At 43.9% G+C, this 24983-nt stretch overlaps 2 protein-coding genes and 1 long non-coding RNA gene across 6 annotated transcripts in view; 1 reads left to right on the top strand and 2 right to left on the bottom strand.

Moving 5' to 3' along the window:
* Galphao (G protein alpha o subunit) overlaps positions 1-9710 on the bottom strand; it is a 32705-nt gene extending 22995 nt beyond the window's left edge. The window contains exons 1-2 of one of the 2 annotated variants that reach the window (XM_071707201.1): positions 8594-9710; positions 3559-4248 (exon numbers count right to left, since the gene is read on the bottom strand). In XM_071707201.1, coding sequence (XP_071563302.1) covers positions 3559-3676 — 118 coding nt within the window. In that variant the 5' untranslated portion in view covers positions 3677-4248; positions 8594-9710. Of the gene's footprint in view, positions 1-3558; positions 4249-4840; positions 5163-8593 lie in introns of those variants that run through there. The other variant, XM_071707202.1, reaches the window with a different exon arrangement.
* A 1076-nt stretch (positions 9711-10786) lies between these two features.
* On the bottom strand, positions 10787-24978 carry Ranbpm (Ran-binding protein M). 3 transcript variants are annotated; one of them, XM_071707176.1, is made up of 8 exons: positions 24516-24978; positions 18622-19004; positions 17988-18175; positions 17636-17748; positions 16995-17426; positions 16386-16709; positions 15896-16079; positions 10787-15357 (listed from the first exon to the last, which is right to left on the bottom strand). In XM_071707176.1, the coding sequence occupies exons 1-7, from the start codon at positions 24721-24723 to the stop codon at positions 15946-15948; spliced, it is 1782 nt and encodes a 593-aa protein (XP_071563277.1). In that variant the 5' UTR covers positions 24724-24978; the 3' UTR covers positions 10787-15357; positions 15896-15945. The 3 variants fall into 3 exon arrangements, with proteins under 3 accessions (XP_071563277.1, XP_071563279.1, XP_071563278.1); XM_071707178.1 differs by having other exon boundaries at positions 17079-17426; XM_071707177.1 differs by having other exon boundaries at positions 18622-18977; positions 24516-24948.
* On the top strand, positions 18938-22604 carry LOC139773024 (uncharacterized). The gene is made up of 4 exons (XR_011718242.1): positions 18938-19350; positions 19533-19922; positions 21213-21742; positions 22120-22604. It is a non-coding gene; the product is annotated as an uncharacterized lncRNA (long non-coding RNA).
* Positions 24979-24983: the final 5 nt, after the last annotated feature.

The following is a 24983-nucleotide window of genomic DNA, read 5'->3' as shown; positions in this document are numbered from 1 at the left end:
AGATAAAGTTCCCTTTCTTTCGCGTTCCCAATTTAAGTAGAAAAATTCGACAACAATAATAGAATAATAGATTAGATAAATAATAGCAACAAAAATTTAAAATCTTAAAAAAGGTATTGGCATGCTTAAAAGCAGAGTTTTACACTGTACACTGTGACAAAGAAGGCATCTCAAGTCGCCGACATTTAACGCCATAGAGCCGCCCTGCGTCGCTTTGAAATACGCAACGTGCGTTTGTATTTCGCAGCCGAGGCACCATTAATCGGATGAAAATACTCGCGGCCAATTTGCGCGCGTACATAGGCTCGCACGTTCCGCCGGCGGAATGACGTCACTGGTTACACCAATAAACAGGACCCATATTTCGCTAGAAAACGTATGTTCCACGGTGCCCGTACGTCGCGTTTTGAGCTATAACGCAGAATGCGATTTGTCGGGCGCGCGATATGTCCTCGGGTGACAAACATCGTTAAAAATGGAGGAGCCTTCGGCGAATTAAACTCGTATAATTAAACGAGAAAATTTCATTTACCAAGTTAAAGTCAAAACAACTCTACTTCCATAGAATATTGATGTACAAGTTGCAATTACCGAGATATTGAATATTAAAAATTGCGAGGCAGGCCCGAAAATCGAGATCTCTCAACAATTTCCTCGGACACCGGGTATATATCCCGTCGCGAGATGGAAAACGAGAAAAAGGCGAGGGAGTAAATTGAAAACGTGCAATTAGTGACGCTGACAGATAAACGGAGAGAATACGCCGGTGCATTTTATGCCACCCCCGCACTGATTTCGCCTCTAATTATAGCGCGAGGCCGCGGCAAAGGATTTTTCATTAAGACTTCGGAATCGGAGGCGCAAGTAGCACGGTAATATCTACAAAACGTAATTAAAATTTGACAGAAAGCAATTAAACGCTATAAGCGTTTGCCTCATTAATATCGATACGAAAACAACGCGACAAAATGGGGGCAGAATTTATCGACGCGTAATAATATATTCGTAAACAGGCTTACGATCATGAATGAACCTCAAGTCCTGTAACTATATCTATTTACCTATGAGTACGTTTCGAAACGCTTCCTCGCACGAGCTCGCCAGATATGACTCACCATGATGCATCATTTAGTAAACGGTCCTAATCTTATCTTATTCCAATCTTAGGACATGAATGGAACGAACGATTTGTTCCATTGACATTCTAATCTTTGAAACGCTTGTATGTACTATAGCTTCTGTAATTGTTTATGATATTCTTTCTTAGAAACGAAAGCTCGTTATAAATACAATAACTCCCGTACATCTGTGCCGATGACACATTTATAACGTACTCTTTTGCTCTCAAACTGTGTCCGAAACGCTTTTTCGTCTAAAAAAAAAAGAAAAAATTCATTAGGTGGGAAACCAGAAATAAATATGTCCCTGATGTGAGAGATGTGGCTCGACTGAACGAATGTAAAACGCCGTTGGAAACCGCGTTCCCAAATTATCCCTCGTGTCGTCCGTGCGCTTCTAGCTTGAAAAAAAAATATATCTGTCGATAGACTTTCCCTGTCGACTGAAAATTTCATGGCTCTCATGTCCCGCAGCCCGAGGGACGTTGACACGTGGCAACAGTATGTGTCCTGGCAAATATCGGATCTCCCGACGTCAGGTCCCCCTTCTCCCCGACAGATAGCCCCGAATGCATACGGGGGGGGGGGGGCAGGAAAGAGAGAAAAAAGCCCGCTATCTGATTTATTTTTCCAGCTCTGTCTCCAGCGGATCGCGGCGTCCGCGTCGCCGCCGTCTATTTCGGTGGAAATATTTTTGGCGCGCGAGATTCAACGTTGCATATCATTTGCGTGTCCCCGTCATTTCGGGGTTTTTTTTTTTTTAATCGAGAAGTTTTCTCTCTCTCGACCCAGGGCACGATTGGCAAGCAAACGAGGAGGATGCCGCTATCGCGCGCGCGTCATCTCGGCCGCGTCCCAAAGCGTTGACGTCACCGATGATGAAACACCGACGTCAGATGATATCTGATGTCGACGCCGGCAATTATGCGCCTCGAAGCGTTCCGGCCTGCACTGAAAGAACTGACGTCGGATGAGCGATCGGGCATTACCCTTCCGCAATAAGGAGGAACACGCTTGTTGCGCCGCTCTTCCGGTTTTACGTCGCGTCCAATTTCCTGCATGCCCCGGTCGATTTAAAAAGCCGGCCGGCGCGGAGCGGCGCTCTATTCGCGCGTCGAACGCGTGCGGGCGTCGAGACGAAATCGTCTTTAATCCTTTAAGCCGGGATAAACTTAGAAGAAAGCCTCAAATTGTTATCTCGCGAAACTCTAAGTTAATTTCGCTGATTTAACTGGGCGGAAAATGTTGCTCTTTTCGGCAATGGACTTTCGTCGGGGAACATCGCGAATCAGTTTCCGGATGTTGCGTCAAAGGTAATCGTGGATTTGCGATCTCGACGATTCTTGCACGCGAGACGAAGAACTTTGACATAATTGGCCTGATTTGGCACGCATTTAAAAAAGTTAGGTATAGATCAATAAAGAAGAGAGAGAGAAAGAGACAGAAGAAGCGTACAAGGCGCAACTCCTCACCAATCATAGATCCATAGCTCATGAAATATCTAACGCGAGATGGTATACTGTCGTCGATATAATCGCGGTCGGTCGCCGAGTTGCGTGCACTATTTCTGACGGATAATTTCCCGACAATATTTATGCGGTTTGACAAAGTTATTCTTCCCGTGTTTCAGAACTCTCAGAGCTAAAGTCTGCGCGCAGTTCCTTTCAACTAGTACTAGCATAGTTATGTTTCGTTGTTTTTCCACGTCGATTCCTTCTGATTTAAGCGATATCGGACCCTAAGCGAGCAACGTGACAATTAAGATACGTGACACTTTATAATAAATTTGCAACGGACATAATCGATATATTATAATTGTTACGTTTTTTTCGCTCGTTACATTTTGTATCTCAATATAACTCGCAACAGGGGTGTTTTACATCCTCTCTTGTAGTTATTGTTGTGATACCGGTATTCACACGGCACTCATGTTGAATATACAAGTCACCAGATCCAAATCAAATAGCTGGCTACTTGTTTATCTCTTCTGCCTGACCTGTTTCCGCGAAATGAGCGATGAAACGTTATTTTTACAATAACTTAAATTTAACTTAAATGATAAAGCTCTGCAAAAAAAGACTATTTGATAAAATATTGGAAAATTCATAATTATTCAATTATTCAACATAAATGGGAATTTAATAGATCCCTAAAGAATTATATAAATTGACTCAGATTAATAAAACATCTAATTTTACGATTGAATTATGTGTCTCCTACGCTTAGTAAAATTGTGAGCAAGAATTTTGGCTGTCAGCTGTCTTTTTTTAATTTTTCAAGCTCCAAAATAGCAGATGGGGGTCTGCTGGTTCCACCCACCTACGATTTCTCGTTATAACATTTTAACGAGCACACATATCGCTCGTATACGGTTTTATTTCCGGCCGAACATGTGTATTTCGGAATCGAGAACGAGAGTAAAGAGAGTAAAACGACGTACCGAGCAGCAGGAGCTTGATGTCCTTGGCCGCCTGGATGCCATCCTCCTTGAGATTCTTCTCGATCTGCTTGCTGCGAGCCAGAGCGGCTCGCTCTTCCGCGGACATGGCACAGCCCATCTTGCTACACGTTGCCTTTACAAATGCCACCCTCACGCACTTGCTCTCTCACCAGCGGCTGCTAAACGGCGCGGCCAGGTAACGGCCCCGTCGCCCCGAAGAGGGTGAAACGACCTCCCGGCGCAACTTCTTCTCCTCCACCACCACCACCTCCCTCTTCTCTCCTCCGCCTCGTTAATCCCGTCCTCCTCGTCGCACTTTGCACTTGCCGCGGCCGCGGCCGTCGCCGTCGTCACCGCAACAACCGATACCACCACCGTCACCACAACCACCGTAAACACTTTCGCCACCGATACCACTGACACCACTACCGTCACCGGCACTACCTCCTTCACCGGCTTCACCGTCTCCTCCGCCGCCGCCTCCTCCTCCTCCTCCTCCGCCACCACCACCGCCGTCCTCCTCCTCGTCCTCGTCTTCGTCGTCTTCGTCTTCGTCGTCACCGATGGCAACCTTACTGGCGGCAACCGGCACCGAGTGGTCCCCTAACTACCTGGGCGACCGCAGCCACCCGTACGCGACCCCAACCACCGCCACACTTGCGCCGATTTAGCCGCGCGATTCAGCTACGCCTGCAAGCAGAAAGGGAGTAATCAGATAAATCCCATTATCTTGCCCGAGAAGCACAAGGCTTCGTCAATAACTCGAATGTATATACCGATCTGCCCAAATTTTCCAATATGCAGCAAAATGCGCTACACTGTTAAATTCGTAGTGTCAAATTATATTCAATTTGAGTTATTTTTAACTATTTCTATGTCACCACTACTCCTACTCAATATGTAGTTAATTTAACTAAACTAATGAAGTTAAAATAATATTTTTTTTATTTATTTTATTGTTAAAATAATAAATTTCGACACACAATAGTTAAAAATAACCAAATGTTATTTAACTCAAGGTATTGGTTTAATTTTTATTCTTCATATTTAACAGTGTACGGCATGAATTGGAAGACGCATAATAGATTTTTAAAAAATTTTACGCTTTGACGTTAAAAAAATTTATTCCGAGTCTCAGATATATATATATATATATATATATATATATATATATCGCGGATATATTTTCAATATAAAACCAAACTAAATTAGAAAAATAACAGTTGATTCTGTATCGCGTATTGTTACATGCGATTCATTAACGATTAGAATAATTGATTACGTGTAACCGAGTCTTCGGATTAGATCGCCGATATCGGCATCGTTTAACCAACTTTTGTCTCAACTACAAACGTATGTTTACGCCGAGAAATACGAGGAAGAAACAGACAACACTCGTTTTCGCTTTTCCAGCCAAGTATACGATCACGACTTGGCAGATCGCCCGTGTTTGATACGTTGAAAGGTTCTCGACCAATCGTCGCTGATAACGTCGTTGTTCGTCGTATCTCGTTATTATTCCTCGGCGCGAGCCGGGTAATAATTTTATTAGGCTGGCGTATCGTAACCGCACTCGATGTGATTTAAGACCTTGTCACCGAGCGTGAATCCGATCTAATGTCATTAGCCATAGTAAATGAAAGATCGAGTTTCACAATAATGAAAGAGAAAATGACAAATCAAAATAGACCAAACTCGCAACCCCTCTTTCATCGATATTATTTTTATATTGTTAAATAAAGACGTGTTTTGTAGTTGACCCAGGCACATAAAAAAAAGGGCCTGAAAATATTACATACTTGAATTCCGAAAAAAAGAACAATATATATATATATTCCTGTAAAAAGATTCCTATAAAGAGAATTCTTTAAAAAATACTATTATATAATTTTATTTAGCTTGTAAATAACCAGTAGAATAATTCTCGGTTGGTTAGACGTGATAGTGGAATAGGTTCACGTTCAGTCAGCCTAGTTTTAACTCGCAGTGGAATGTCGTTGCGTAGAAAGACGACGAATTATAACGAAACAGAAATGAAATTGTGGGCCTTGACGAGCTATTTAAGAAAACTCAATCCAAGTTTCCTTCCCCAGTTTCCGAGAACAAACCTAACTTAACCGTGGAGTGGAAAGAGTGAAAAGCAAAATGCTAAATTAGATTCTCGATTTAATTGCAATTAGATTCAGACAGCGATCGCTCGGCAATTTAATAAAGATGATTGTATAATTTTCATGCATCAAAACAAAATGTGTTGAAATCTGAAAATCTTATAAAGCGCTAATAACGCTATTAACAATAAATTAAATCGTAAATTTCTCTTAGCAAAATAAAAATAATTTATCAACTTCCACAACGCGAATATTTCAAGTAAAGTGACGTCGAAAACATTAAAATACCGAATGTGCAAAAAATAACAAAAATTCAAATTGCAACAAAATTGCAACAAAATTGCAACACTGTTAAAAACAACATTTGAAAAATTGCACGATCAAAGAAATGATTTCATCGCCCTCGGAATCTGGGTGTATAAACTCAATAAGATATCGATACCTTTGTTCCGCTTCGGAACGAGGGTATAAAACGGTTTGCCTTAAAAGTATCATGTCTCCGCAAACAATTTTAATAACAACGCCGTTGGCTTTTCGCCGGCTCTCACTGGGGCGCACGGTGTGTATACACCACCGCGAAATCGAAGCTCATCGAGATCGTTCCGGTTGCGCGACAGCTGAATTTTTAACTAGCGGGAAAACCCAGCCGCGAAGCCGGGGGAATGTCCATGGTTTATTCGTTTGTCGGATTGCACGTACATCTTCGCAAGCACGGCATTACGTGGAAACACACCGGCGTACGATCAATAAAATGCAACGACCTGATATAATGGAAGCGATACGCGTCGCGCTTCATAAAATACCATCGCCGGCATAGTAAGGCTAAAATACGTTAAGCACAGACGTGACTCGCGGAAAAAAAAATTTAGTCGGACGGGAGCCGGCAAATCCTATAGGATCTTCGATTCGTCGAGTTCCTCGCGGTTTCATCTCCGGCCTTTTATTTCCGTCCACCCCTCTTGCCTTTTAGTTAATAATTAATGTAACACGAAAAGGATCTCTCGCGGTACGCGAAGTAAACTTCCAACATTAGCCGAAATTCTGTTCTTACTTATTACGAATATATTTTATTTTATTCTGAACGATTAGATCGTTATTTAAAGTTACTCAACCCGAAACACAGCGATACACAGAATATTTCATTTCGTAACGTAGACTTTTTATCGCCCACACAACTTCGAACGGTTCTTTCGCGTTCAGTAGCGCGCAGTAGTTTTAATGCGGCAGGAAAGAAAGGGCACGAGTCCTCAAGCAAATGCACAAGTGGCTCTTAATTGCAAACTTCTTTTTCCGCGTTTCTTTTCACGTAATTTCTGAATAATTAATAGCGCTCTTGCCATCGTAATATCTATTTTGAAAACGCTGTAAGACGAACCTTTTAATTCAATTCTATATATTGCGGTGAAAAATCTTAATTCATTATTTATGTTACAGAAATATAATTATTTATCGTGTTTAATGTTACAAGAGAGAGAGAGAAAGAGAGAGAATATAGTTATTTCTATTAAAGTCATTTAGTGTCACAAATAATTGAAATTAGATCCCTGACTGACAACATCGATTAATCACCAGGAGATAAAAGCGGCATAAAATCACATTTATTATAAATTTCGAAAATGTTCCGGTAAGGATCTTTCCGATAATTTAGCCGTGATTATTTTTCCGAACGATTTAACGCCAACAGCGATACGGCGCGAACTTTCTATTGATTATGGCCACGCGATGATATTCCCGATTGCATCTGAAACCTAAAACCGCATTAAAAAAATGCAAACAGACGCTTCATCTCGCGTACGTAAGGCGAAGGGGAAATTAAAATACGTTCTGCAAGAATCGCCGTTGCGCTTTATCGAGAAATCGTATTTCCTTTTTACGTCCCGGAGACTGGAAATATCCCTCCTCCGTGACTTGGACGAAAACACGTTGACCCACGTGTATCGCGTATATTGCACGCACAATTTTATCGCGTATCGTGAGCGACGTATCGCGCTACTCGCCAATATATACGTTCCGCGCAGCGAGCTGGAGCTTGAAATCATAAAATGAAATTGTTCGGTCGTTTATCTCGTTACATGCTCTTTCCATCGATATATTTTTCGTACGGAGAACACGCGATAGCTAAACACACGAACAAAATGTAAGCAAATGTAAGCAATTACAAGAGCCTTTAAATTTTTTAAAGCGCAAGTACCTCGAAGAAACCGTAATTACTTCCTTCACTGATCCTGAAAAGACTCGTATCCCCCTCGAGAGAAAAGACAGATCGCCATTGTTTCTAGTACTGTCCCCTTTAAGATGCGGATACCAAATAAACCAGATTAAATAATTTTCAATCCTTTTATTAAGTCACCATTGAACACCATTCTAAAACTGAACGAATCTTTTCGAAAGGCATCAATAGGCGATCGTATAATTTGAATTGCTATTACAATACATTTACTGTCCCGAACAATTATAATTGTTAATTGTTAATTGTTAATTGTTAATTGTTTTGTCCGAACGATAATTATCGTTCGGACAAAAACAAGGGGAAGTAATTAAACAACGATAAAGTGCCTACGTACGACTCGCGCTCGGTTAATCCGCCAACTGCCTTTATCGAACTCTTATCGCGAGACGAGCAAGTACGTTTCGCACTTTCGAAGCACCCTTTTCCTTTTTTTTTCTTCAATTTTCACCCCCTAGCAGTTAACGGGGTGAATCGAGCGCGTCAGTGTGCAGCGGTCGCGCGTATTCCGAAAGAACCCCCGCCCTCTCTCTCTCTCTTTCTCTCTCTCCGCCTCTCGGCCCCTTTTCTCTCTCCCTCTCACGGAGCAGCTCTCGCCAGGGGTAGCTCTCGACGGTGACACCGCGAGCGCACGCACAAACGGGCGCTCTCCCCGGCGAGATCCGTCGATACGAATCGAAACCGCGTACGTGTTACGCACCTCCTTACGCGTATCCTGGAGTGACGTCGGGATTCTCTCGCCGTCTCTCTCTCTCTCTCTCTCTCTCTCTGTCTTTTTGTCTTCTCTGTACCACCGACACCCTTTTTTCTGTTTCTCTCTCTCTCTCTCTCTCCCCCGTTCTTCCCGGAGTAGTTTTTCACTTGGTTCGGGCTATTTGATCGATATTCCGGGAGAACGGCTTCCAGCAGGAGCACGGTCGGCGGTCCCGTTCTCGCTCGGCCCGACCGGGATCCGGGAGGAGGAGCGGCTTAGGCGAGGCTCGCGAGCCGCGCGCGAGAGAGAGAGAGAGGGACCCTCGTCGACCCGGCAGCGACAACGGCGACGGCGACGGCGACGATGATGATGCTGACGGCGAGCACTCGCGGCGCGAGAGCGAGCGAGCGAGCGAGCGAGGCGTGCGTATGCGCGAGCGACAGATACGGCTCGTTATCGCGTCGTCTCTCGCTCTCCGTCGGCGGCGGCGGCGGCGGCGGTGGCGGCGGCGGCGGCCGCTTTCCCTCCGGCCTCTGACGGCTCTCCGTCTACGTTTCTACGTCCGTCCGCGTTTCGTCCTCCCGTTCGCTCTCAGACGAGGGGCGCCGATTCCGACCGAGCGCGTCGGCTCCGCGGCACCTCGGCGCGCCGGGTGTCTCGGTTGCTCGCGACCGAATGACGTCGACGTCGATAACGACGGCGACGGCGACGGCGACGGCGACCGATCGCGAGGAGAGATCGGATGACGGCGACGACGACGACGACGGCGGCGGCTGCCGGCGGCGGCTACAGTCTCCGCCGAGGATGCGACCCGCGTGAAAACTCGCGCGACCCCCGCGACTCCGTCGCCCGTCACCTTTTCCGCGTGAAAGAAAACGGGGGAACGCTCGAGGGGGAGAACAGGGCGCTCCGCGCCCTTGGCTCGCTCTCCCGGAGTCCCGTGTCCCGTGTGTAACGACCGAGGGGGGGAGGAGGGGGGGCTCGCTCGCTCGCGCGTTATCCCGGAATCTCGGATGGGGGATTAAAACCCGCGGGATCCCCGGCAGCTGTGTGCTCCGCGAAAGTCGCACTTGTCTTGACAGCGGCGACGAGCTGGACGCATACTGGCGGCGGAGTACGAGCGTCGATCGGGGCGACCTCTCGCCCCACCCGACTCCGTCGCCGCCGCCGCCGCCGCCGCCGCCACCGCCGCCGCTACCGCCACCGCCGCCACGCCGCGGCGGAGGGGACGTCGATCGATCCCGGGACCAGCCGGCCCCCGAGTGCCCCGACGCGACGAGACGAGAAGCGTCGAGAGACGACCGGCGATCGCTCGACCCCTGACCCCGGTCTCGAAAACGTCGTCCTGGCGACATCTAATGGCACACGGCGTCGCGACGCCGCTCCCCCCCAGCTCGAGGGGTAGCTCGGGGCGCATTACGTGTTTTTTGGCCGCTACGCTTTATGCTTTCATTCATTTTTATTAGATTGGCCGTGCAAACGACATTTCAGCGATATTGAAATAAAATTATCACAATTATTAGGCTTCGATATACCCTTTATTTTATCTGGGTAGAAAGTTCCCTTTTCATTCCCTTTTCAGAAAACTCGAATTTTAACTCCATTGATTTAGTTAAAATTGTTAAATTAACATATTGAGTAGGAGCAGTAACGACCTATAAGAATAATTAAAAATAACTTAAATTGAATATAATTTAACAGTACGAATTTAACAATGTAGTGCTTTTACTTTTGGTATTGCAGAGAGAGCTGGATTTTATAATTAGCTGTGGTTTATCTACACTGTTAAATATTAAACAATGAAATTTAAACCAATACCCTGAATTGAATTAAATAACATTTTGTTACTTTCAACTACTATGCGTGTGTGTCTAAATTTATTATTTTAATTACACAAAACAATATTATTTTAACTCCATTGATTTACTGTTAGTTAAATTAACATTGTTTTAGATAAATTAATTAACGACACATTGACTAGCAGTATTGGCGACCTATTGGAATGGTTAAAATTAAAAATGACACCAATTGAATATATAATTTGACACTATACGAATTCAACAGCGTACAGAAACAGATGGACATGAATCAATTAATTGAATCTAAAAGGTCTCGAACGACGAGAGAGGAAATGTCACGCAGAAAAAATCATTGAGATACATCTTTTCACACAAGACACTAAAAAATTTATACTCCTCGTGATACACAATCATTTTTTTTATTGCTAATAACTCGACAAAAATGTTTTACAAAATTGCCCCTACAAAGATAAAGAAATAGTCAGACTTACCTTAACACATTATAACTTACGCGCCGCGACGACGATCGATCATCGCCTTTGAATTTCACATATCACGAGACATTAGAGTGTACCGAAGTAAGAATACAACATATCCTAAGATCATCTCAACCCGAATGACGCACGCAATGATTTACGCAGCTCGCACAAGTAAGGGATATACAGCTTGCTTTATTACAGGATAATCCGATAACGACTCTATAAACGTAATCGCTGGTAGCGCGCGAATGGTATTCGTATTTTAATAATCGCGTAAAATCGTACAATGCTGCCTTACACAATAAAAATCGTACATTTGGCGGATTTCCGTCCTCGATCTCTAATAAATCGATTTGTTTTTCTTTTTCTTTTTTTTTTTTTTTTTTTACCTTAATTGCACGTCGCTCGAAGTAGGGACCAAACGCGATTAAAATTTCACTCGGCTCGATCCACCGAGCGCGGCCAGCTTGATCCGCGATCATTTCCATTATCTCATTTAAGCGAGAAAGATATGGATTTGGCAATTTAAAGCCCTCCGGGACAGAGTGGACCGTGAACAATCGCCGAATCAGGCCACGTCCACGCTCGAGCCACGTCAAAATTAGACACCAACTTCGATCCCCGCGTTTAAGGGACGCCTCCGTCGCTCCGTCAAGCCGCTCGCGTGTGCTTTACTTATTTACACCGTACGGTTACTCGGCGTGTTACACACTCGGGTCTCTGAAATGTCAGAAGCACAGCCTGTGCCGCCGTAATCGAAATCGAAAGCTTTATAAGGGTAGCCGAGGGTAGGTGGGCACACCTCCCCCCCCCGTGCCACGAAGCCGCCGCGATTCGAGAGGCCGGGGGATTCGCTCTACAAGAGCCACGCGAAAAAAAAAACGATACGATACCGCTACGTTTAATCAGTAAGACAGAAAAAAAGAGAGAGAAAAAAAAAAGAAGAGACGTGCACAGCAGCCTTGATCGTCGTTATATGCTATTATTTTCCGGAATATCGCACGTCGCTCTTATCGTCTACGCGCCGCAGGGAGTTCTCGCTCCCCTCCTCTCTCGTTCCCTTCTCCTCCTCGTTGTTACATAATATATTGCTAAAAAACACGTTGACAGGATGAACTTTCGATTTGGTTTTATTCGTGGATACAGAGTGTTTCGCCGGCGCGCGCGCGCGCGCGCGCAGACCCGCTCCCCGAATCACCCTGCACATCAGCTCCTAACAGCGGAGAACTTATAGCGACGACAAAATGTTTGAAATATTTCTTTTTGTTCCCCCCCCCCCCCCGCATATGTTTTTTTCTACACATGTTGTAACACGTTCACGATGTTCTCGTTTACACACGCAGCTTCATTTGATACAACTACGTCGTACACGTATAAAAATAACGTTTTCTATTGTTAAAATACGTTTTCAACATACTCAGAGTTTAGAAATAACTAATTCGATGGCCGTCGCCACTGCGGTTTTCCCCCGAAAACTGGATCCAAGATATACTTCGTACTCTCGTACATGAGAACTACAATTACATTGTCATATATATAAAAAAAAAAGAGCGTAGCATAGATATATATTTAATATTTATATATATATATTTACTGTGTACATATACGCACACGCACGTGCGCACGTACATACGCACATAAATGAGTATCGTCAAGCTTGTGGGACTCTTTTATGCGACGCGAAACAAAGTATTACGAATTCACAACACATTCCGTGCTTAAAGTCAATTAATTGAACAGCATTTAACTCGTATCCGGGCAAGCTCTCAATTCCTCGAAATTTAAAGTTACCCCCTAAAAATATGTCTCCTCTAACTTCGTAAGTTTATACATGTAGTCTTTGATTATATAAAGATAAATATATCTTATATACGTGTATATATCTTTTTTTTTACGAGACTCTTAGAGAGAAAAAATATACGTTTACCCGTTTGCCTTTAGAAAATGGACCTCCCGGATAAGGGTTAATCGATGAGAATTAATTTTCGTCGCGACATTTTATCTTCGTCGTGCGGAAGCCTGGAGAACAGAGCTGGGATTGCCGCCGACGTTATCCCTTTTGGGGGGGGGGGGAGTATACGCGCGCGTGCGTGTGCGATCGCGTTTCAAGTGCGAACAGTCCCTTCGAAAGTTAAAGATAAAAGCGAGAAAGTGTTTGCCGCTTCCCTATTTAAAACGTCACCGCTGTCGTACAACGCTAGCTAAACAACATCTTGTGCAGGAGTCGCTTGAGTGAGAGAAGACCTCGAGGAAGTCCATCGAGTGAACATTTACTACCTTTCGACGTGAACGACGTGATTGGTGCATACCCTACGCACGCATATGCATTTTATCCCTCTCGTTACGGACATGAGGGAAACATCATCCCCCTCTGCGCTTCATCGCGGACGTGCGTGATACAAGAATACCGACACGATACCAACGACCAGCCTTTTCTTGGCGCGCCAGGCTGACGATCTTCGGAGGAGAAACGGAAAAGCGGCGTGACACCGTGCGCGTCGAACGTATTACGCAGGTAAACGCACGTGTTTGCTTGCGTGAGCGTTAATCAAGCGAGAACGAAAATAAAGTTACGTTAAATAGGCACATATATGTATGTATATACGTATATTACAATGTATCATTTATTACCTAAAATATATGCACTTTGAAAATATCGTCGAAAGACTTAGAAGGCAGGCAAGGGGCAAAACGACGTTCGGGAGCCAACGACTGGATGGGTGCACAAACGAAAGTGTCCAGGGACAAGGACGCCGGCGATTCTACTGAGCAGGTCTCTCGATGAATAATCCGATACAAAAATGAGCAGGTTTTTATCGTCAAATGTATCGCCGGTCGCGTAACAAAAACGAATGCTCTAACAGATCACGAAACAACAATGACGATCAGTCCCGAAAATCAATTTCGACCGGCTTGTACAATAGATCGTTTTTTTTTTTAGGTGAATTTACACGAAGATCCTGACGGGATAATCGCGATAACAACAACATGTGCGACGTGAAACAAAATGACTTATAAACCATCTTGGCCAAATCATTGCTGTATTCGCACATATTCATATTATAGCTCTATCTATAGTACATAAAACAATAACACTAAAAATCATTTTAATTCGAGTAATTCTATTTTAATTAATATAGTATATGTAGTAAATTATTGTATTTAAACGCACGCTTACGCCTAGCTGCATACGATTTTTCTTATTTGTGATTTCTTCTTTTTTTTCTTCTTTAATAATATATATAATATAATAATATACTATGTCGCATATAAAAAACAATTACTTAATATAGAGTACAAGATCGTTTCTTAGTTAAGTTTACAGATTTTTTTTGTTTTTCGCAACTATTTATATAAACGTAAGACGTCATCCATCTCTAAAATGAACATGCTTCCGCCGCTCCCAGAGTAATTACGAAAATCAAAATACAAAGAGTAATCTTCGCGCCGATTCGTCAAAATAATATCAAGGAAGAAAGTATTTTCTATCGTTAGGATGCGTTAAGCGAAAAATTAAATAGAATCGTTAAAACTGCGGAAGATTAGTTCGGCTCGTGCGGTGAATTTCTTTCCGTTTTCCTTTTATCGAAGCGAACAGAGCGCAAGGTATAACGTTTATTACTCCTCCCCATCCTCCCCCCTCCTAACCATCAGCGAATTTCGACTACATCTAGTCAGATTTGGATGTTTGATTGATTTTTTCCGTTATTAAATACGCCTGGACACAACTCGCGTTTTAAATGCAAATTAATTTGATTACACGTTACCCTCCGGGTGTGCCGCGCGATACGCGAGCTAACGCGGGAATCTCGGCTGCATGACGATACGAACGACAGCATCACAGTAACGTCACTTTCGCATGAAACGACCACCACTTCCGTTCGTCACCAACAACAATGGTTCTTCTCTCTCCTATTGCGTCGTGGAATCGTCATATTGCACAATGCTTGCGGCTATTAACTAACGATACGCGAAATTATCGCGGTTATCAACGAGACATTCGTCTCGACACCGTCGCGCGCGTACATCCAGGTAACGCGCTAGCCGCGATGAACATCCGAGTGGATCGTAAAACAAAGTATTGGCGTCGGTTAAAAAAAAACAAAAGAAAGTAAAAAGGGGAGAAAAAAAAGTAAAAGGATACAGAAAATCATATAAATAGTCACAACAATGTCAAAAACGTGACATGGCCGATCACGGTACAATGTGCGGTCGACCACCGGGAACGGGGGATCAGCATCGTCAACTGCCGCTTCTCGTTCTTGGTCGGCGTAGTAGTTATCCAAAGTGACCGTCCATCCGATTTAAGCTAAAAATTCATGAGGTGTCATTTTGGCTGGCAGGTCTGAGCGTTCACCTTGTATGTTCGTGTCAGTGGTGTGAGATCGAGCCAAGGCACCGATGAATCCGGCTGCTCTAGCTGAAGAGGCACGCGACATCGCGATGTTGCTGCGTTAACAGAACAATCTGCTCCACGTTCCGCCTCTGCATCCTACAAGATTCCTTCTCTCAGTGTTTTTTGCGACCGAGAAGATTCACATGCATATCAGAGAGATACGAAAGACATGGTAAGTACTATAATAACGGATGGAATCGCCGCGCTTGGTACCGAAACAATTTTCAAACTGTAGTGCACGGAGCACTTCCTACCTTAATCTTTCTTTGTATGGAGTTTCCATACCTAGATAAAAAGGAAAATACGCGTTATTTACCTAGAAGAGAGTTCACTCCTTAAACATTTTATTCTACAGAAGAAAGATTTATGTCACTTCTAAAATATTTTTTTTTATAAATTTATTTCGAGAGATTTTTCACGACATATTGTTCTTTAATCAAACTAAATCTCATTAACACGGGAATTATAAAACTCGCGTTACTTCTCCTCTTCTTTAGACGACCGGCTCTTATCGTCAATCATTCGTACATGCCTCATTCTCGGCAGAGACAGATGTGCGAGCGTACTTTTTCGATAAATCAATCCGGGTGATTTCGCGATCTTGTTCGCGCGAATGCAAACGAATATTACTCACCATACTCGCACTGGTAGAAGAGGCGGACGTGGCAGCAGAGGTAGGCACCGTCAATATTGGATAATATTATCTACTACTGCAAATCCGCAGGCCCCTAGGCCATTAGCCGACATCAAGCGAACGAGCTCCCTAGCATGGGATGCTGCGACTTCCAACGGCGGCCGACGGGATAAGTTACTAGACTCTGTTAATCATAATAATCGCAACGTTAGATTGACAATCATTGTCAATTACATTGACAATCAAAATTCTGATTCAATCCTCTAGAATTGCCGTAATTGCTCGAACTCGATTGCTCGTAGTTGAGTGATGGAATAGAATTTAAAAAGATACAAATAAATAATAAGATAATAAAATAAAATCATTAATTAATGATAACAAATTTAAAAGTAATTTCATTTCATTTCTTCTTGCAGAGCAATTTGGTCCACAGACATCAAACATACCGTCTTTTTTTCAGGTCATTGCGAAAACATGCTTGTTCTCTTACCAAGAATAGCAGAATTCAGTCTGGCGCAGACCGTTTCTCTTTCTTGAGGATTCAGTTGCCAGCCAACTGGCGAATTCCACGGATTGGAGTACGCTAACAAACTGAAAGCGTCCTGCAGCATCTTCTTATTGCTCTCGTTCTTTCCGTACTGCTGTCTCAGATGCACCGACTGCGAGTACAACTGTTTGCCGAATTCCAACATTTTCTCGATCGCCTGCTTGTTACCACCGCACAATTGCTTCTTGTTGCTTTTGTTACATGTCACAGTCACATCGACGATGTTACTGCTCTGCTGCTGACTCTGATTGGCACTGTTGTCGATTTCTGCAAATATTTGTCTATTCTAAGAACTACGTTCTATTCGATAAATGTAAACCGACAGTAGACAAACAGGCCATTTATTAGACAATTTATAAAGGACCATAATTAAACTTATTACGCGCATCTATTCAACAACGTTAAATCTATAAATTTATTTAACTATCTCACTCGTTATTTTCGTTCATCTACTGTCTAATTCGTAAGACATTGATTTAATTTTATCTAGTTTTATCTAGAAGATAATCTATTCTCAAACTATTGGTGATATCAACTATATTGAGATCTCACCCATATCTACATCTTCCCCATTTTGACACTTGTACCCATTCGAGTCCAGATTACCATTCTGATACCCGTTACTGTTCTTGATACCGTTCACGCCGGTGACGCTGGTTTCCTCCATTTCTACGTCATCTTCTATCTGACCGTTGACGAACTGTGGGCTGGTGCCGTTTATCGTATTATTGATATTCATCTCTTCCACGGTACCGGCCGGGTTTGCGGACTTCACGTACGCTTTGGTCGATTGTATCACACTGGTCTGATTGGGGTTGCCGTTCTGACAGACCTCCGAGTCGCTGCCGTTCACCATTTCCACAAATTGGCGACACTTGAGCGCGAACAGCAGGTCCGGATCCCGGTCGAGAAGACCAGGGTATAACCGATTTGTCGTGTCTATCGCTTCACCGATACGACCAGACAATATCAACTTTATAACCCCTGTAAATCATTGTCGAATCACAGTGTAAAAATGCGAGCTTAATAATCGACAAGCGGAGTCATCATTCTTCCTCAAATTTCTAAGTGCGGTAAATACTTGTATCATATATTTGTAACTTCGTCGCATTTATTTATTATTCTCTCTTGGTGTTTCAGCTGCTTTCGGAAGAGTGACAACCCCGAATGGGCGACGACGAGCAAATACCTACTCTGTCGATTTTTGATCGAGTTGTAATCCTCCTCGAACACCTGACCCGTGCTGCTGGCGAATGCCTCGGCGCTGTCGAGATACCCATGATGGACGAGATACGTACACACCATTCTGTCGAATTCGTACATAGCTTCGTTAACTCTCGAGAGATACCGCGAACATTGGTCCGTGGCGATTTTTTTCCCCGCTAACTTCCTCGATTTATCCGCGCAAGCGTTTGGGAAGAACTCTCGCAAATCAAGGAGGATCTTAACGGACAACAATGACAAACGAAGGAGGAGCAAAAGCAACCACGAAGGGAGTGGAATCACGCACCCGGTCCCCGTCTCGCTTTCTGGTCGTATATGTACCTGTGAAGAATCGCCTGCCACTGCCCCTGGCCGTGGTCTGGCGTAGGATAGTTTATGATCTGTAATCTCGTTCGTACGCGCAGTTCGTTGATCATGTCCCCGATGTCGAAGACAAACGGCAACTGTCCGAAGTTTGCGTCCACCACCTCGCCTGGAGTCTGCAGACCGACCGTCGGAAAGAGATTGGGCTGCGAAAGCGAATTTTAGGTAGAATTTCGCTCCATCATATCTAATACACGAACGATACACGATTCGGTAATATACATCAATTTCCGCCACTTTATCAATATCAGGAAAATTTCAAAATCTATACTTTTTATTACAAAATGATTTGAGACCTGTATTTGTGAAGTTTGTCAAAGATCTTGATAAATAATATACAAATAAGTTCCCGTGCGCGAAGAAAAGACATGAAAAAAGAAGGAAACAGAGGGAAGAAATTAATGTATAATGTATATAACTGAAATTTATGAAAGAATGAAAGGTGCGGAGAGAAAGAGAGAAATTGCCTGTGTTCTCATGGGATTTAGGACATTTGATCCCTTTTTCTCCGTTTTTTACCCCTGTCCCTTTCGGAACAAAGTACTATTTTTTTTTTCTCCCGTTTATATTATTGATGCGGTGAATGGCTTACAGGAAGGTCCGTGAAGGCGATGCCCAAGTGATGGCCATTCTTCGTGTAGAAGGCGGTGTTGTCAACGAGATTTACACCGCAGCCGATCACGTCGCCGGTGGTGAAGGTCGGGCCGTAAGGTTGCCCGGTGCCGCTTGAGCAGAAACTGTGGCCGTCGTCGCCGTGGTAACCGTATGAATGCTTGTCCCAACCGGGAAGTCTATTTACGTTGACGCCTGAGGCAGAGAGGCCGATGCCCATGTAACCGTCGCGTCCCTTGCTCACGATCTTCACCTCGAAGTAGTACAGGCCGCAGGCAGCCGGTATCGAGTGCGTTGTGCGAACACTGGCAGCGTCTTTGTGGGTTTTGCCGTAACCTGGAATAAGAGTACGGCCCCGACTCTCTTTAAAGGAATCGGTGAATCCGAAGACTATAGGTATCTTGTATCGTACGAGAATTTCAGTTACAAGGGCAAACATATTAAAAATAGAGAGACAGAGATGGATGGACGGAGAGAGGAAGACACATTTGGCGAGTGGGATGTATCTGCTGCTTGAGATTAAAACCAAGGCCGTCGTGCAATGACGGAGAGATGCAAGGACGAATACCATACGTTCATACATATCTTCCCCCCTACTCCTCCAGCATTCTGTAGGATAACGTGTAGTTATCAAATTATGTTAGAGTATACGGAAGAGATTTATCAAATATAATTGCAAAAATTATTTCTCGTACTATTTTTTTTATATGTAAGCCTATTTTTATTGTTATTGTGCATGTAAAAGTAAGATTATCATAAAAAATAAATACTTCATATTTTACTTAAGATACTATCCAGAAATTTCATGAAAATTAAATACAATCCTTATTTTTTCATTTTTATTTTATCATTTTAAGTGTTAATTGTTTAAATTCTTTTAAATGTTTTCAGGAATTCTAGTTTTGAAAGCTGCAGACTTCCATCAATTACACTAAAAAAAAATCTATGAATGGAATAGAAAAGGGGAATGAAGGTGACGGTAAAGAGATGGACTTAAAATTGGAAATATATTCTTGAGAAGGAAGGAGAATCCAATATCTTACATGTCTATATATTTTTCTCTATTTGTAACGCGCTCGCTGGAGCACGTTTAATCAAATTGGCTGAACACGTAAGTCTACGTGTCAAGATAAAGTTAAGCGAGAACTATGGTCACCTTCGAGATACGCTATGTGCCTTGGATACAACGTGAAATATTGATTTCAAGCTGCATACATTAGCGCCTACACGAGGAAAAGCGGCGTGATCTAGAGAAACGCCGAAGTCGCCGCGAGTGAAATGGTCAGGGTTGTTTTTTTTTTCTCTTTTCTTTTAATTTTACGCATCGTAAGTCGTCACGCGAACGATATATTTTCGGTGCGTCACGGTGATGCCGGCGCGCGATGGCGATAAACAATACATACTTTGGGCAGCAACTTTCGCCTGTGGAAAATGTTAACATAAGTAGAGGACCTTCGGCGCACGCTTATGTAACGAGATATCGCAGTCGCGCGCGATACACGGGTATATTCTCGGGATATTATTATGCAGGTGTACATTTCTCAACAAAATCGAACGTTGATTTGTCGGCGATTTGAAGTTTAAGTCTTTGAATTATTATTGCGCGACTTTCCGTTGTAATTTTCGACGTTAACGTCTTTCTTACAGTCTGAGCGAAATTAACGCGAAAAATTGCCACCGCCGTGAAAACTGCGTACGTCACGAAGCTACAAATTGATTCACACAAAGACATGATTTACCTAGGCAGATGTAAGTAGGGCATTAGGTCATCGCCGCGCGGCACATCGATGCAACGTTACAAGCTCATCCACGATCCGTGATCTATGAGTTTCCAAGTGTTGGTCGCATGTCTCCCACCCTTACACAACGTAATACGTATCTATCCCGTATCTGTCTGCTCCGAGCATTATTTATATAGCTTTCGGAAACTTCTGTCGAGGCATTAAAGCGACGGAGGATAAAACAAAGAATCCTCTTTTTTTTGTGTGCAAACGACGGTCTCCAGGAACGCTGTTGTAATCACGTAATACCGTTTGACGTAATATCAGCGTCAGTATGGGCCGGGTATGTTTCTCTGATATCTCAATATCTGGTTCATTTTGAAACAAAGAACGAGGTACCTACTCTTGCGCGAATACCAGAATTTATTTTGTAAAATAATATATAGATAATAATGTAACGACGCATTATTTCGCGCATAGAATTGGAATATATTCATTTGCATGAGTAAATATAAATCAGTTTTGATATGTAAATAAGTAGTTGAATATTAATGAATACGCGTAATATGCGACATGCTATTTTATCGATATAAAGTATAAAGGATATAAAAAGGAAAAGAAAGCTTTTATCTTTGATTTCTGTGTTAAATAATTAGATAAGTTATCGCAATAATGATTATAAAAATTAATAATAAATTAATAATAAGCTTAGAGAATCGAAACGATCAATAAAATACGTTTTCGAAACATTTTCTTAATTTTGGGAAGGTGAATACCTTGAGACAGATCAATACCTTGAGAAAGAAACAGATTGAACTAATTAACTCCGCTGCATAATTAATGTTTACAGACACGGCCTTTTGAATCTGTTGAGCTTCGCAAAAGACGAGCATTTTATGATCGTCAGCTCGTAAACTCGAGAGACTGGAAGACGAAGGAAGTGCCTGAGGAGGAGTGCGACGAAGACGAAGTCCGGTCGGCTCGTGTTTACGGGATCAAAGAGCGATACGTGTACACGTGCGGGGAAAACGAGAGGAGTTAACGGCTAACGGTAGATGCACTATTGCGAGTGACGACGTCGCGTCGGCCTTCCGCTTTCTCAAGGCACTCCCATGCTAGGGAGGCCACGTGCACTCGTTCGTTGCGCTGAATCGCGGATTTGTAAACAGATCTGCATTCGGCACTTTCGGCAGCAGATCACAACCAACAGCCTGGAGAGCCCACGGCTGCGGTCGATTCTCGAGCATCGAATTTCTCGACGAAATGCTTCATCACGGATTTACCTGTAAACAGGCAGGTCTGGACGCTCGCAACAACAATTTCGTCTGTTGATTAGCAACGAAATGATACAAGGAGTTCTCGAATGCGTGGCAGTTGAGCGTAATTGCATTTATATTTTTATGATTTCACGATTATTACTGCATGTAGAATTATTCTATTTTATTGGCAGATGATTGTCAAAATGACTTGTTTGACATTTTTTTGAAATAATTATTCATTTTTAAAGCATCACAATTTCTGAAATTTTCTGACTTTTATTGAAATATGCACATAATTAATTTTATAAATTTATTTTCTCTTTTTTTTAAATTTTGATTCTTTTGAAACATATATATATAGGTTAATCTTCGGTAGTTCTAGTGTTAATTAACAATTTCAAATTTGCATTATAATGAATAAATACAATGAATCACACATAATGTACTTTAACTGTAAAAACACATAAGCCAAGTAAAATATTTTCTAATTAATTTCAGGTGGAATTTGTTTTGACGGAATTTCGATTTGAAAACTTGGAAGTGCTGAAATATTTGTGTTGCAAACTGAAATTGTCTGATCCAAGACGTGTTTCTACGGCACCGTGGAACCTCAGAAGCGACGATCGAAGTTAAATTAAAGGATTCGCGAGCGACGAATGTTATCGACGTGCAGTATGGCTAGGGTCGAGTATATACGCGCGCATTTATGCCTCATGTCTGCCGCGTATTGTAACGTTGTAACTTCTCAGCGGCTCACGCTTTCCCTGTCACAATAGTCAGAATTCTAACAGTGATCGCGACTGCTTAATCATACTACTCGGCGAATATTTATCTTATGAACAATGATAATATCCCTTTGAAGATATCCATATGCTGACAAACTAATTTTAACGATTTCACGTTGACTTTCGTAATACGTGTTATAACTTTGCCGTATTATATACTTTTTATGGAAAAAAAATATATATATATATTTATATTTATATTTATAGCGAGCCTTATTCTGTTAATAATATAGTTAATAATAGTTAGATATTTTATAATGTATTGAACATTGGAGCTTAACTATTATTGACTATAATATAATATTATATATTATCATATAGTCAATAATAGTTGCGCTCCAATGTTTAATTTGTTTATAATACATTACAAAACAAACAAAAACACAATCTAATTTTTATTTCGCTTCATAAATCGACGTTTTTCTCGCACGAATCAATTAAATGCATGACGATGCAGACGTTATCGTTCTATATTCTCGTTAGTAAAATAAATACAAAGAAATCAGCTCGCGTATATAAATCGGGAAATTGTCGGATCGAAAGAAAAGGGGAAATACCGTTGAAAATTTGCCCATCGGCATTATTATCATTCGCTCGCGAAGTAATCGAACAAACGCGCGACGATTGTTTATCTCTCTCGCTTCGCTTCCACCCAACAATCTTCGTACGCGCGGATCAAGGAGAAACAATATTTTCGTTCGCTGCACGAACACGTCACGTTCGTCGAGCGTGAGCGCTCGGGCCCGGAGCCGATACAGCGCGCATTTACGTTTTAAATGCCTTTTAACTTTTCTTATTCCGTGCACCGAGGGAGGTAGATAAGTGCCGCCGTCACCGTCGTCGTTGCCGTTGCCATCATATGTATACGTTACGTTGCGGCCGAGCTTGCGGCACACACGCCGAGGAATCCAGGATGCACGGGCTGTATATAACGAGGGGGGAGCGCAAAGAGGCGAGAAAAAAGAGCCCTCGCCATTTCTGGCATCGTTGACTCTCGATGCGAGAGAAAAGAAGCCTTGCCTTGCCTTGCCTTGCCTTGCCCCGTTCCAAGGGAGAGAAGAAACTCCACGGGATTTGAATGCGCGGAGCGCTCCGCGCTGAGAAAGACGTGTGCACGGGTGCGCTTTATCGAATTTTAATGACCAGCCTCCTCGACGCGAGGAGATCCGACGGGAGAGATCGGGGTTCCCGATAGCGAGATAATCCGGTGACTAAACATCGCGCGGCGCGTCTCTCCATTTTCCGCCATTGAATATCTCGGCGATCAGGTCTCCGTATCGGAGTTGCTGACGCAGCAGCTTCGGCTTCTGCAATTCAATCGGAGAGCGCTCTTTGTTTATTTAGCGATCCCCGCTGTGAAAACTCGATTTACCCTCAGATCTGCGCGCCTAGTCATCTTCTCGATATTAAGAAAAAAAGAGATAGTAGTTTGCCTCTCGGACTCTGGAGACTATCTTTATTAAATTTTGACATTTTAGAGAGCGAGACACCCCGTACCTATGTCGACGCGAAATTCGACGCGGACGGAGGGGGGAAATTCGAGGCGAGGATTTGATCGAGCGACGAGCTCGCGGCACGAGAGTATCGTTTTCACGTCGGCTGTCATTGACATTGCGTGTTTCGTCTCTCTCTCTCGGTTCCTCTCTCCACGCATCTCCCTGTCTCCCTCCCTCTCCCTCTGGCATTTCTTTTCCCTGCCAGACGCATCGACGGAAACCGACGTAAGCGTCCCTCGCCGAGGAGGCATCCGCGAGGATCGACCGCGGGGCGATGACGACGACGACGACGACGGCAGCGACGCGTAGAGGCCCGACCGCGGGGGGACTGGCTGACTGATCAGCTGATTCCTTTGTTTAGGTCGCTGACACACGGTGAAATAGCGCCCTGCCATTTTCAATCGATCGACCGTGCCTGCTCCCGGGAGCAGCCCGATCCACGGGCACACGAGGCCGCAGGGGCACGGGCGTCCGGACAGGCCGCGGCAGCAGGGGGGGCCCCCCCGCGGTCGCCGAGGACGCGGCGCAGCGCGCCGCGACGACGGAGGCGCATCGTCGTCGCGGTCTGAGAGAGCGCGCGGAGGTCGCGCGCGCTGACGGGCTACCCACGTACCTTTGTAGTGAACGCGAAGATTGTTTTGCGACAGGCCGATGTAGCTGTACTTGTCCTTGGTGCTCCAGGAGCGCGGCAGCGGCGTCTTCTCCTCGTCTACCATCGGGTAGAGCAGCTTCAGCCGGTCCACGGGCTGGCTCTGCCCCGAATTCGTCTTCCCAGGCTCCATAACACTCCGTTCATCGCTGGTGGCGGCCATCATTGTCATCCGCGCTGCCCCACTCGCCCCGCTCTGGCCCAGTGCCCACACCGTGCCGTGCCGCGAATGCGATCTTCGCTCCGCTCTCCGCTCCGCGATTCCTGGACGCGAGAGCGTGCCCGCTGCGCACTTCGCACGCGCAACTCTCTCGCTCCGCTCGCCTCGCCTCACCTCGCGCGGCCCTCCTGGTCCCTCCGCAATACCCCCGTCAACCCCCGTGGACGTTGGACGGTTCACCACAATCACCACTTTGCCTGCTTTGCCAGGCA

This window comes from Temnothorax nylanderi, unplaced genomic scaffold (genome assembly GCF_030848795.1).
Source record: "Temnothorax nylanderi isolate EJ_2023f unplaced genomic scaffold, tnyl_v1.0 TNYL_tig0056_pilon, whole genome shotgun sequence".
In the NCBI taxonomy this organism is placed as follows: Eukaryota; Metazoa; Arthropoda; class Insecta; order Hymenoptera; family Formicidae; genus Temnothorax; species Temnothorax nylanderi.
Note: the sequence above shows the minus strand (reverse complement) of the source record. Positions and strands in the feature narration are given on the sequence as shown.

What these genes read in the sequence shown, in the direction of transcription:
- Ranbpm (XM_071707176.1), bottom strand. Translation starts at nt 24,723, where the DNA reads ATGACAATGATGGCCGCCACCAGCGATGAACGGAGTGTTATGGAGCCT. An exon ending in TCGCCTTCACGGACCTTCCT is followed by an intron (nt 18,176 to 18,621) that starts GTAAGCCATTCA and finishes TCGCTTTCGCAG; the next exon opens with CCCAATCTCTTTCCGACGGT. An exon ending in TGGCAGGCGATTCTTCACAG is followed by an intron (nt 17,749 to 17,987) that starts GTACATATACGA and finishes CGAATTCGACAG; the next exon opens with AATGGTGTGTACGTATCTCG.